The sequence below is a fragment of the Dendrobates tinctorius genome, unplaced genomic scaffold (assembly GCF_039654945.1).
Source record: "Dendrobates tinctorius isolate UK_male_01 unplaced genomic scaffold, ASM3965494v1 ptg000035l, whole genome shotgun sequence".
In the NCBI taxonomy this organism is placed as follows: Eukaryota; Metazoa; Chordata; class Amphibia; order Anura; family Dendrobatidae; genus Dendrobates; species Dendrobates tinctorius.
Window position 1 is genome coordinate 2,226,206 of NW_027361703.1, and position 14,397 is coordinate 2,240,602.

At 47.6% G+C, this 14,397-nt stretch overlaps 1 protein-coding gene across 4 annotated transcripts in view; it reads right to left on the bottom strand.

Moving 5' to 3' along the window:
• Nucleotides 1-13,853, bottom strand: part of VEZT (vezatin, adherens junctions transmembrane protein) — an 86,905-nt gene extending 73,052 nt beyond the window's left edge. For 2 of the 4 annotated variants that reach the window (XM_073573212.1, XM_073573211.1), the window contains exon 1: nucleotides 13,675-13,853. In XM_073573212.1, coding sequence (XP_073429313.1) covers nucleotides 13,675-13,710 — 36 coding nt within the window. In that variant the 5' untranslated portion in view covers nucleotides 13,711-13,853. Of the gene's footprint in view, nucleotides 1-13,466; nucleotides 13,641-13,674 lie in introns of those variants that run through there. The other 2 variants (XM_073573213.1, XM_073573214.1) reach the window with 2 other exon arrangements.
• Between the last annotated feature and the right edge of the window lie 544 nt (nucleotides 13,854-14,397).

Sequence of the window (14,397 nt, forward strand, 5' to 3'; positions counted from 1 at the left end):
CTCAGGCAGGTGAAGCGCTGGCGGTAGATTGGTCTAGGACAGCCCCAGCGAAAGATCCGCGAGGGACGTCATCATGACTGAAGGAAAGATGAAGGTACCCAGGACTGGAAACGGAGAGCTGTAAACGTGCTGCGGTGAATGGCTATGGTCGTCAGGAGGACGGCCAATAAACTCGGACCTGTTACAATTGGAATCTGCCTCTGTCTTGTCTTTGCATCGTCCGGTTGTGGTAAGCAGGGAAGAGGCCCAGGTGTTCGCCGCTGCTCTGGATGGACTGGGGCTGCCTCAAATTCACTCCTGGGGGAAGCGGTGTAGAACTGGAGACCACCGCCCCCTCATACTGGACCCGGGAAGATGGGTGGAAAAGCCGACCATCGCCCCACCCAGGAGCAGGAGTGGCCCAGGTGGGAAGGCCAGCTGCAGCTGTTTGGCGCCATTTGACTGCTGTACACCGGACGGGATGCGACGCTGCAGCTGCCGTGGCCTCGAACGCCTGGAATGGTGGTGGCGTCAAGAGGTCGAGTCTCGCTGGGAGAACTGCTTTCTGGAGCCATTGACAGCCCCCCCGGACATCGAGAGGAGAGGAGGAACGACGGCGGGCCCTGCGGGAGCAGCCGCCGAAGACATCGTCTGGGGGCCTCACCGCGGAACCCACAAGCCTGGAGGCTAGCCCTGCCGGACGGCGGGGTGAAGATCGGAGGTTGCGGGAGGAGTCGTGGGGTGGCCTGTTGGAGGCCGCGGCATCGGGGAAGGTGAGAGGTCCCCCGGCTCAGCCGGCGGCTCCGCGACCGGCCCCCTCCGTGCGGCCTCCTGCGTTCCTGCGGGCCCGGCTGTGGAGGGCTCTGCGGCCTCCGCTGGGCTGAGCGGCGCCTCTGTTCACGTCCCCGAACCACCCCGCCCAGCGGCACCTCGTCCGATGTCGCCAGTGCGGAACCCACCGGTGGCCGTCCCTGCTGCGTTCTATCTTGCGGCAGCCTATCCACCGCAGCCTGCCGCCGCTCCGGTTCCATCTGTGACTCCGGTTGCGGCCTGCTCCGCGGCCGCATCTATGTCATCCCCGAAGTCGGTTGCGGCCTGCTTGTCGGGCTCTGCGGCCTACCCGCCAGGACCCGCGGCTGCCCCTGCCCGCCGCCTGGCCCCAGCGGCTGCTGGGCTGCCGGAATCTGCGGCCGCCTCTGCCCCTCTCTCAACCCCGGCCGTGTCCCGCCCACCGGACTCCGAGGCCTACACCGGACCCTCCGTCTGGGTCGCGGAGGTCATACAGAAGAAAAAGGCCAAGGAGCGGGAGGTCTGGAACCTGCTCCAAGAGAGAGGGGAGGCTGGCATGGCGGCTTCACGATCTATGGGGCAGCTTGTGTACACCAACCTGGAGAAGGGATACGGGTTCATTCGGGACCTCGCAACCGGCCAGAAGGTATACATCAACGTGACGTCCATCTGTCACGGCCGGGCTTTGCAGGAGGGGGACTTGGTGTCGTACTACAAGGAGTACTGTCCCCGCGGCTACTACGCGGTAGCTGTAATCGCTGAACCAGAAGGTCACTAGCCCCCGTAAAAATGACCCCTAGAGACACTCCCTGCATCCCGGGAGCTCCACGGCTGTTGGGCCCCTTGCTACCGGCTATCAGGAGATGGCCCGGACTGTCGGGATTTCGCTGCACCGTTGTGCAGGCCACGAGGACAGTTTTCGTCCAGGTTAAGAAGAATGTTTTTTTTATTGTTTGACCTTTTTCCTGACATAGCGGAGATGTGGGGGAGTAAGTACTAATGCTAAAGGAAGGGGGAGTAGTTATACTCTGTTTTAAAGATGCTGTGGGAAAATGTTATGTTGAAAGAAAAGAAAAAAAGAGAAAAACGAAAAAACAAACAAAAAAAGGGGGGGTTACTCCGGTTGAGTAACTCCTATTGTTATTAAAGTAGTGGTAATTATATAGACAGTATGTTAAAAGTTGATTTAATGAGTAGTGTGTATAACCCAAAAAAAAGTGTGTGTAACAGGTCCCGGGTACGAGGTAGATGTGACGAAGACGCTGACCATGACTCTTTTAAGTGAAGGACGAAGAGATGAGAGATATCGCACCAGACAGTGGTCCGTTAGTCAGATCCCTGACACCACGGACACCCCAAAGGACGGGCGGGCGCCAATGATGACCCGGTAGGCAAAAGGCCTCGGTCATGGCATCCAGGAAACCTGAAGGTAGTAGAAGGGGAGAGTAGTGGGAGGTACACGCCGTAGAGTAGTCCGGGTGGACCTCGCCAACCTGAAAGAAATTGTCACGTGGCGTGCACGCCGGCGAGTAGCAGTAGGCTGCTCGGAGCATGGTGCTCCCGGTTTGGTTCGGCCCCCATGGGCAGCGGGTTTGGCCCAACGACCGGTCCAACAACAGACTGTGGACAAGCTTTAGAACGACATAGGTAGGGAGTACGATTGTGGGGACGACAATGGACAAAGGAAGGGGGAGTGTGGGGAAGGTGACTTGACGGACAGACTAGACTGGAAGTAGGAGGGAACGATGTGTGCACCACAGACGGGGATTGGTAATGACAGAAAGGTAAGAGCTGGGAAAGACAGAAAAGGGAGTGCAGTACCAAAATTTGACCACAAGATGGCAGGGGGAGTGTAGTTCAGGACTTAACATCAGCTTACAGCTTAGTCATGGGGGGCGGGGAGATAGGAACCCAGGAGGGGAATTCCCAGTGAGAGAGGGGATAAATAGGACTGGTCGGGGTTCTAGAAAGGCTAGTCCCGGGAGGAGCTCAACAGAGGAGGATTCAGGGCAGAAGTCGGAGAACGGTGAAGAGCTCGACCAGGGGACTGACAAGTGAAGGAGGACAGCCAATAAACTCGGACCTGTTACAATTGGAATCTGCCTCCGTCTCGTCTTTGCATCGTCCGGTCGTGGTAAGCAGTGGACCACCCCCCAATCCCAGCCCCTACCACATTGGTGTTAGCGCTTACTTGTCTATCTAGTTGGAAGTACTAACAGTCGGTTAGTTCCTTCTCAGAGGATTCTTGGAGGATTGCTAGCATGACATCTCGATTGCCTTCTCAAGTGTTCCCCTCATTTGTCTACCCTCTCTGCCTTTAGTTGTAGTGGGAACTGACTAGTTGCACCCCATCCCCTCCGTAACCAGGGCCTATCGCTGGCGTCAGGCAGGGATTAGGTTACTGCTCAGCAATAGGTGCAAAACCTATATAGGGACGGTGAGGGCAGACAGGGTGATTTTAGATCTGCCTAGGGGTCTCCACACTTCCCTAGTGTTTGGGCTCCCTCGTCCCATTGTGGTGTACTTATCCTTCACCCAGTGAGACAGGTGGTAACCAGGGTAACGAACTAGGGTTTAAAATTATTGCATATGTTTTATAAAATGGATTTAAGAAAAAAAAAAGGCAATCTGTCAGCAGGTTTTTGCCATTTAATCTGATACCAATATGAGGTAGGGGCAGAGAGACCCTGATTCCGGTGATGTATCCCTCACTAGTCTCCTTAGTGTAGGTTCAATAAAATTAATTTTTTATCAGCAGGAGATTATCATTAAAAGACTAGTTGTCTAGATCCCTGTAGTCCTCCTGCTCTGTTTAACCCTCTCCCAACAACTGGTTGGCCACATTCTGTATACAATTGTACTGCCAATCAGTGGTGTGGGCAGGGTTATACAGAGCTCAGCATTCAGAGAACTGCTAGATCTGCAGCAGATAATATAGTGATTTCATCAAAATAACAGCAAGCAGCACAGTAAGTGATACAGTCATGAAATCAGGGTCTCTGCCCTTGTAGCAAGCTGCTCTAAGTTAAGGTAGCAAAATCTTGATGATAGGTTCCTTTAAAGAAAAAAAACTGTAGTTTATTTTTTACAATACTTTATCTTTGTACTTTTTTTTTTATCTGCATAAAGAATTTTTATTGAGCAAGTTCTAAAATGTCTGTTATTTAAGAAAAAGTTAATCTGTCTTTGGCAGCAGTCTTCAGAGATCTACACACAAAAAAATTGTAGAGACGTATTGAAAAATAGAATGATATATATATTTATTAGCATATCAAGCGAAGACGTGCACCTATGGTCATAACTTCTATCATTATAGGTATTAAAATGCAAGTATATATCAAAATGCAGGTGCCAAATAGATAAGGTCCCATATAATTATCCTATAAAATCTGATGTGCAACCGTATTATATAGTCAATAGCACTTGCACTTCAGTACAGTTAGTACATACACTCACTGGCCACTTTATTAGGTACACCTGTCCAACTGTGTGTTAAGACTTAATTTCTAATCAGCCAATCACATGGCGGCAACTCAGTGCATTTAGGCATGTAGACATGGTCAAGACAATCTCCTGCAGTTCAAACCGAGCATCAGTATGGGGAAGAAAGGTGATTTGAGTGCCTTTGAACGTGGCATGATTGTTGGTGCCAGAAGGGCTGGTCTGAGAATTTCAGAAACTGCTGATCTACTGGGATTTTCACGCACAACCATCTCTAGGGTTTACAGAGAATGGTCCGAAAAAGAAAAAAAAACCAGTGAGCGGCAGTTCTGTGGCCGGAAATGCCTTGTTGATGCCAGAGGAGAATGGGCAGACTGGTTCGAGCTGATAGAAAGGCAACAGTGACTCAAATTGCCACCCGTTACAACCAAGGTAGGCAGAAGAGCATCTCTGAACGCACAGTGCGTCGAACTTTGAGGCAGATGGGCTACAGCAGCAGAAGACCACACTGGGTACCACTCCTCTCAGCTAAGAACAGGAAACTGAGGCTACAATTTGCACAAGCTCATCGAAATTGGACAGTAGAAGTTTGGAAAAACGTTGCCTGGTCTGATGAGTCTCGATTTCTGCTGCGACATTCGGATGGTAGGGTCAGAATTTGGCGTAAACAACATGAAAGCATGGATCCATCCTGCCTTGTATCAACGGTTCAGGCTGGTGGTGGTGGTGTCATTGTGTGGGGAATTTTTTCTTGGCACTCTTTGGGCCCCTTGGTACCAATTGAGCATCGTTGCAACGCCACAGCCTACCTGAGTATTGTTGCTGACCATGTCCATCCCTTTATGACCACAATGTACCCAACATCTGATGGCTACTTTCAGCAGGATAATGCGCCATGTCATAAAGCTCGAATCATCTCAGATTGGTTTCTTGAACATGACAATGAGTTCACTGTACTCAAATGGCCTCCTCAGTCACCAGATCTCAATCCAATAGAGCATCTTTGGGATGTGGTGGAACGGGAGATTCGCATCAGGGATGTGCAGCCGACAAATCTGCGCCAACTGTGTGATGCCATCATGTCAATATGGTCCAAAATCTCTGAGGAATGCTTCCAGCACCTTGTTGAATCTCTGCCACGAAGAATTGAGGCAGTTCTGAAGGCAAAAGGGGGTCCAACCCCTTACTAGCATGGTGTACCTAATAAAGTGGCCAGTGAGTGTATATTATAACTATATGTGCACATGAAATCTTTATCTTATGGGCGGTACCATATAACACTGGCACTTGCACTTTTGCATGTATGGTGCATATATTGTCCAACTACATGTGGACAAAATACTCAAATCTTAGGGGATAATTATATTTATTTTTAGTTACTTTACTCATTTCTATAGCGCCATTAATTCAACAGCACTTTACAGACATTATCATTGCTGTCCCCATTGGGGTCACAATCTAATTTCCCCATCTGTATGTCTTTTGGAGTGTGGGAGGAAACTGAAGTACCCGGCAGAAATGCACATAAACACGGGGAGAACTTGTAAACTCCTTACAGATTTTGTCCTTGGTAGGGTTTGAACCCAGAAACCCAGTGCTGCAATGTTAACCACTGAGCCACCCCTTGTTGTGCACTCTTTGCTTCCTATATTGGAGCTATTATATTGCATTGTCTATATATACGGTACTTGCTCTTTGATACCTATAATGATCGAACTTATGACCAGAGGTGCACGTAAATTCTTGACTTGATGTGAGATATACAGTATCTAATATATACCATGTGAGGCAGTGACCCGTTACAGCTACGAGGTGCTTTGTGTTCTCCCCAGTATATGTACGGAAGCGTATTGAGGCTATGGGAATGCATTGCGGTCACAGGCGTCGCTGTGATTGCAATGATGAAGCAGTGACCAATGTCACAGGGGTCGCTGTGTGTTCTACCCAGGATATGCACGGAGGTGTATGAGGGCCATTGGTGTGCATGGCAGTCACGGGCGTAGCTGTGGCTGCAATGCAGACTAAAATAATGAAAATAAGGTTAGTCTTGGACATGTTAGTGTCCAAGGTATATGTAGGGAAAACCTGCTTTGGATGCTGTGTTTGAAACAGATTGCAGTATGATAGTGTTGCAGTCTGTACCATTCCGGACCCAGGTTTTCCAGGAGGCTGAAAGACACAGGTTGCTATGTTAAAAACCCTGCAGGAAAGGGTTGGTGGAGTCTTTGTCAGTCTGGAGAGAGTCTTCGTCAGTCTGGAGAGTGTCTTCGTCAGTCTCAGGTGTGTCATGGCCAGAGTGAGAACTGGCACTCCACAGCATACACAGCAGTGCTGCTGTCCACGGCAACTATTCTCGGATGTGGACAGGTCTTGTGTCCGGAGGAGATCCGGAGGATAGACTGTCCTGTGCCCAAAGGAGGACTGGCGTGTGTCACAGCTGCAGACAGGAGGATGTGAAGGTCTGTGTACGGCTGTGAGTAGAGACTGTGATACAGCGGTGCAGGACACCCACGGGAACTAGTCAGAGGCGGACTAGCGTGTGTAGTGACTGCAGACTAAAGGAGGTTGTAAGTGAGAGACATTGGCACGGCTTGCAGTTGCCCATGGAAACAGGACAAGGTGAAGTCCATCATGTTAGGGACTGTGATACAAAGCCGTGCACTATGGAGTGCTATGAACTGGTGTAAATTGAACACTGATAATAAGCAATGAAGTTATATGCACTTGCGTGAAGTGGGCCCTTCCCTTTAATGCTGTGAAGATAACACATTAAATAGAATTATGCTTGAACTGTGTGGGTCACTGCCTCATCACTGCGTACGGTGTGCTACCACTGCACTACAACCCATACACACTTTCTATTTTTCAATAAGACTCTACAATTTTTCTATAGACAGAATTTTTTCGTGCTACTTTTTTCTCTTGCAATAGAACTTTATCTTTTTCATTTGATATGCACCCCCTGCAATTCCTTTGCATATCCATTGCTCACAATATTTCTTATTCAATAAAATATATAATTCTTTTAACATCTGCTGTTTTTTTCCTGTGTTTTCTATTGAATCATTACCGAGGGTCTCTTTCTCACATCAGGTTCATCACACACACACACACACACACACACACACACACACACACGAGTACGTACGCTTTCAAGATATATGTAATTATTCATTCATTATAATAATCCTCAGATATATGTATACAGGTGTTTCTCACTAAATTAGAATATCATCAAAAAGTTAATTTCGGTTCTGCAATACAAAAAGTGAAACTCATATTATATAGCGTCATTACAGAGTGATCTATTTCATGTGTTTATTTCTGATAATGTTGATGATTATGGCTTACAGCCAATGAAAACCTAAAAGTCATTATCTCAGTAAATTAGAATACTTTATAACACCAGTTTGAAAAATAATTTTAAAATCAGAAATGTTGGCCTACTGAAATGTATGTTCAGTAAATGCACTCAATACTGGGTCGGGGATCCTTTGGCATCAATTATTGCATCAATGTGGCGTGGCATGGAGGCGATTAGTCTGTGCACTGCTGAGGTGTTATGGAAGCCCAGGTTGCTTTGATAGCAGCCATCAGGTCGTCTGCATTGTTGGGTCTGGTATCTCTCATCTTCCTCTTGACAATACCCCATAGATTCTCTATGGGGTTAAGGTCAGGTGAGTTTGTTGGCCAATCAAGCACAGTGATATGGCTGTTTTCGGTAGGTTTCTGGACAGGTGCCAAGTCCTGTTGGAGAATGAAATTTCGATCTCCAAAAAGCTTATCGGCAGAGGGAAGCATGAAGTGCGCTAAAATGTCCTGGTAGATGGCTGCACTGACTTTGGTCTTGATAAAACACAGTGGACCTACACCAGCAGATGACATGGCTCCCGAAACCAACACTGATTGTGGAAGCTTCATACTAGACCTCAGGCAGCTTGGATTGTGTGCCTCGCCACTCTTCCTCCAGACTCTGGGACCTTGATTTCCAAATGAAATGCAAAACTTACTTTCATCTGAAAACAAGACCTTGGACCACTGAGTAACAGTCCAGTTCTTTTTCTCCTTGGCCCAGGTAAGACGCTTCTGGCATTGTCTATAGGTCATGAGTGGCTTGATACAAGGAATGTGACACTTGTAGCCCATGTCCTGGATACATCTGTGTGTGGTGGCTCTAGAAGCAATGACTCCAGCAGCAGTCCATTCCTTGTGAATCTCCCAAAAATTTTTGAATTACCTTTTCTTAACAATCCTTTCAAGGCTGTGGTTATCCCGGTTGCTTGTGCACCTTTTTCTACCACACTTTTTCCTTACACTCAACTTTCCATTAATATGCATGGATACAGCACTCTGTGAACAGCCAGCTTCTTTAGCAGTGACATTTTGTGGCTTACCCTCCTTGTGGAGTGTGTCAGTGACTGCCTTCTGGACATCAGTCAAGTCAGCAGTCTTCCCCATGATTGTGGAGCCTAGTGAAACAGACTGAGGGACCTTTCTAAAAGCTTAGGAAGCCTTTGCAGGTGTTTTTTGTTAATTATTCTAATTTACTGAGATAATGACTTTTGGGTTTTCATTGGCTGTAAGCCATAATCATCAACATTAACAGAAATAAACACTTGAAATAGATCACTCTGTGTGTTATGAGTTTCACTTTTTGTATTGAAGAACTGAAATAAATTAACTTTTTAATGATATTCTAATTTTGTGAGAAGCACCTGTATGTATGTATATATTTGTGTCTTTTGATGTTTTTTCTTAATCATATATTTGAGATAGGCATCAGCTGAATGAGCTGTTTCTTTCTTCTGCGTCTTCCCAAATCCACCATAGACGTACAGGCTCAGCTGATCATGCATTTACTGGGAAGGGGAAATGAGCCTCTAGCAGCAACCTATCTCCTGCAGGAACCATGGACCATTAATGTTTAAAGAGAATCTCTACAGAATTGTAAAACCCCTTCTGAGGGCAGCATAATAAAGGTGCAAACATCCTGATTCCAGGACTATGTCACTTACTAGGTTGCTTGCTGTAGTTTTGATAAAATAACTTTTCATCAGCAGGAGATTATCACTAGAGGACTAGAAAGCCATGTAGTCCTCCATATTTATGGGCTCTGTATAATGGCATCACTGATTGGCAGCGGTCTGCCTATGCACTGTGTACACAGAAAGCTGCCAATCAGTGGTGTGAGCGGGAATATACAGAGCTCAGGACAGAGAATGGTTAGATCTGCAGCCTATAAACTAGAGATTTTATCAAAACTACAGCAAGCAGCCCAGCAAGTGATACCATAGTGTAATCAGGGTCTCTGCCTCTACATACACAGAGAGAGAGGATAAAGGTTCCCGACGCGCGTTTCGCGTCCAAACCTGGTCGCATTCTCAAGGGGAGTCTTGTGGGTGCCTGTGCATTATCCATTGGTAAGCGCTTCATGCTGGCAGTGCAAGCCTCCCCATTTGGGAACACTTGTACGACGGTTGCGCGCCTGACTTATTCCTTTACTTCTGAAGGGCTGCCACACTGCGTGGCTTGCATTTTTTATACATGTTATAGGTATGGGCATTTCTGTGTATGGGTCACTGACCCCCATCTAGTTTCATGTCCTGTGCGTTTTGCTACAATGCTTTTTTGCACTTTATTTATATATGATTGTTACCTAATAAACTGATGATTAATTTTTTACTATTTGAATCTGATACTCCATTTTGTTCTCCTATCTGATATCATGTTTAAGGAGTGGAATGCTTACTAATATGGCGGTACATTTTTAAACAAGTCCGCCATGTCTTCCTACTAAGGTATTTGGCACACTCCTTGCTTTAATGCTCTATAGTTAAGTCTATGGGTCTGGTGTACATGCTGTATAGCAGGGTTCCCCAACTCCAGTCCTCAAGGCCCACCAACAGGTCATGTTTTCAGGATTTCCTTTGCATTGCATAGGTGAAGTAATTATCACCTGGGCAATACTAAGGAAATCCTGAAAACATGACCTGTTGGTGGGCCTTGAGGACTGGAGTTGGGGAACCCTGCTCTATATTATGTCTATGGGTCTGATGCACGGGCTCTATAGTAATTCTATGGGTCTGAGGTACGGGCTCAATAGTAATTCTATGGGTCTGAGGTACGGGCTCAATAGTAATTGTATGGGTCTGAGGTACGGGCTCAATAGTAATTCTATGGGTCTGATGCACGGGCTCTATAGTAATTCTATGGGTCTGATGCACGGGCTCTATTGTAATTCTATGGGTCTGAGGTACGGGCTCAATAGTAAGTCTATGGGTCTGAGGTACGGGCTCAATAGTAATTCTATGGGTCTGATGCACGGGCTCTATAGTAATTCTATGGGTCTGATGCACGGGCTCTATTGTAATTCTATGGGTCTGAGGTACGGGCTCAATAGTAAGTCTATGGGTCTGAGGTACGGGCTCAATAGTAATTCTATGGGTCTGAGGTACGGGCTCTATAGTAATTCTATGGGTCTGAGGTACGGGCTCTATAGTAATTCTATGGGTCTGAGGTACGGGCTCTATAGTAATTCTATGGGTCTGAGGTACGGGCTCTATAGTAATTCTATGGGTCTGAGGTACGGGCTCTATAGTAATTCTATGGGTCTGAGGTACGGGCTCTATAGTAATTCTATGGGTCTGAGGTACGGGCTCTATAGTAAGTCTATGGGTCTGAGGTACGGGCTCTATAGTAAGTCTATGGGTCTGAGGTACGGGCTCAATAGTAATTCTATGGGTCTGAGGTACGGGCTCTATAGTAATTCTATGGGTCTGAGGTACGGGCTCTATAGTAATTCTATGGGTCTGAGGTACGGGCTCTATAGTAATTCTATGGGTCTGAGGTACGGGCTCTATAGTAATTCTATGGGTCTGAGGTACGGGCTCTATAGTAATTCTATGGGTCTGAGGTACGGGCTCTATAGTAATTCTATGGGTCTGAGGTACGGGCTCTATAGTAATTCTATGGGTCTGAGGTACGGGCTCTATAGTAATTCTATGGGTCTGAGGTACGGGCTCTATAGTAAGTCTATGGGTCTGAGGTACGGGCTCTATAGTAAGTCTATGGGTCTGAGGTACGGGCTCAATAGTAATTCTATGGGTCTGAGGTACGGGCTCTATAGTAATTCTATGGGTCTGAGGTACGGGCTCTATAGTAATTCTATGGGTCTGAGGTACGGGCTCTATAGTAATTCTATGGGTCTGAGGTACGGGCTCTATAGTAATTCTATGGGTCTGAGGTACGGGCTCTATAGTAATTCTATGGGTCTGAGGTACGGGCTCTATAGTAATTCTATGGGTCTGAGGTACGGGCTCTATAGTAATTCTATGGGTCTGAGGTACGGGCTCTATAGTAAGTCTATGGGTCCGTACATTCCCTCAGAGTGGTGAAAGCACACCGCTCCTGGCCCATGGCTTCCTGCTTTGCAAAGAGCAGGTACGTTCCTGAAGACTGACAGTTCGGTCCGGCAGCATAAAGCAAGGTCTCTCCCAATCTGCTCTCAGCGACAGTACAGGAGGAGCACAGGGGCACGGAGGCCGAGAAGATGCAGGGATCTGGCCAACAAAGTGCCATGAGTAGGGTGTAGAGAACAGAGCCTGCGAGCAACACATGCTCCTTACCAAGATGACTGACAACTCGGGAGACTGCAAGGAAGATTTTTAAAAAGGAGGTAAAATCCACAGTCTGCAATTTTAACTATATAAGAACTTGAGACAACGCCTTTAATATATACATTTAGACTGTCACGTGTTGGGGTTGAACTGCAGGTGTTTGGACCTTAACGTGAATAATATCTGGATGACTTTGAATAGGAATGGATATTTTATTGTATCACACAGTTGGCGGTTTCATCTGTGACCCAATGGGGAGTGCAGAGTCCTGTATGGTGTGGGGTCACCATACCTCCAGGTCTACAAGGACGTGGTTAGCTCGGACGCACTCACAAGCACTGGGAGATCACAACACATTTGCATTAGCTTACCTCAACAAGACCAGCGGGCAGCATGGAAATGGCATGGAAATCTCCCTGCCTCAGCCCAACGTACTGCAGTCTGGGGATGCATGAACGTCATTTGTAGGGTGACCATAAGACTTTTGGTGCTCTGTGCGATGCATGCTGGTAATAAGAACTCATACTTACCTTTTTATATGTACAATAAATGGTGACTGATGAGGGTCTGTGTCTCTGTTCTCATTATCTAAAGTTGGGATCTTTATTCAGTTCTGCTGGCTTCAGAGCTGTAATCTGTCTGCATAGATTATACGACCTAGGAAGCTTAGGGTACCGTTACACTTAGCGATGCACCAGCGATCCCGACAACGATATGGATCGCTGGTGCATCGCTAAGTGGTCGCTAGTGAGCTGCCACACAGGCAGATCTCACCAGCGACATAGCAGGGGTCGGGGGTCGCTACTTACCTGTCAGATGCGGCGATCCTGACGTCCTCCCACCGCGTCCACAGGAAGTCCAGCAGGAAGCGCCCGACGAGAAATGATCCAGGAGCTTCTCGCGCGACCAGCGGGGGAGCCGGTCGGAGGTAAGTATCACATGTAGCGATGTCGCTGGCAATATCGCTGCAACGTCACAAAATCGGTTACTTTACAGCGATATTGCTAGCGATATCGCAGTGTGTAACGGGGGCTTTAGTCTGTACAATAATCTCCGGTTGGAAATACTAAGTGATCCACTGCATTGCAGGCTGTTAGCAAGCTTCTCATCAGAAACATCCCTAAGAGATATCAATGGCAAGCAGCAGAATTAGGAGTTCTGCTTTGGATTCTAACACTAGCTGAAATACACCTGTTGTGAAATGTCAGGTGTGGACGTACAGCAACAAGCATGTGGCTGTAAATTAAAGTCTAGCTCGGAGATCAATTTAAATGGTCAAATGAGGATGGCTGAACAGGTCAAGCCCCAGAAGTCTCCCCCATTACCCCTGCCCCCAGAACACAGGTAATGGTGGCATCAGTGGTGATGATGTGAATTCTGGGTGGATAGTTGTTAGCCCTGCTTCTGAAACATTTTATAGACAAAATACCACTCACTGCAAGCATGCCATTGTGAAAATGGGGAGTTTTCATTGAATTTACACATTTTTCGCATATTAACTGAATATCTTAAAGGAATTGTCCATTTTACACACCTCTATCCCAGAGAGGTAAAATGCAAGTGTGGCACATCTCAGGAGCGCAGCAGAAATGCAGCCAGCACTACCTGGTGCAGCAATGGCTACATGATCTCTGGATTTACCTTAAATGATGGAAGAGAGGACAGCTGGGGATAACTCGTATGTACACATGTGCACAAGCTGCAGGACAAAGATCAATCACCTGTCATTCAAATCCACCCATCCTGCCAGAACAGCTCCATTATACTGAGCCCAAGCGGTCCCGGGGCGCAGCCTCCCGGGCACACACCCGCACACTGCCACAGCACAAAGGAGGCTATTGTCACCCACCTCAAACACCACTTCTTCATCAAACTCCGCAGTCATTGCTGTCCGCCATGCCACACACCGCGGCACTCTGGGAAGCGGAGTCCTCAGCCCGTGATGTCACTAGCGTAGGTACTGCGCGAAGCTGGCTTATTAGAACTACATTTCCCAGAGAGCAGCGCGGACTCCTCTGTTCAGGCCGATTAGTGGAGTGTCAGCCGCTCTTCAAGGTGGAGAGAGAGGCGAGGGGAGTGTGGCTATTGTGTGGGCGAGGCACTGGGTAGTCACAAGCTGGCACTGTATAATATGGCTGCATACAAAGTGGCAGAGCTACCACAATTACTATGTGGTGTCCAGGTCTTGTATACTGTGCACTGGTCAGTGCGTGTTATAAGGGGCCACTGCTTGGTTTTCTAGACCCCCCAATAATGATGTGACACCTCCACCAATGACTGTATGTGCCCAGCCACCGGCACATTTGCCAAGACTGTGCCAAAGTGACGCGCCGTCAAACATTTTCTCATTTGGTTATTCAAATAATATTAGCTCTTTACGTCATGCTACATGGGGTGTAAGGCCGGGGTCACACATGCGAGAAACTCGGCCGAGTCTCTCCCGTTAATACCCGGCACTCGGACAGGCGCGTGCGGCCGCATGTATTTCTATGCAGATGAACGCTGAAATCCGAGTGCCGGGTAATAACGTGAGAGACTCGGCCAAGTTTCTTGCATGTCTGACCCCGGCCTA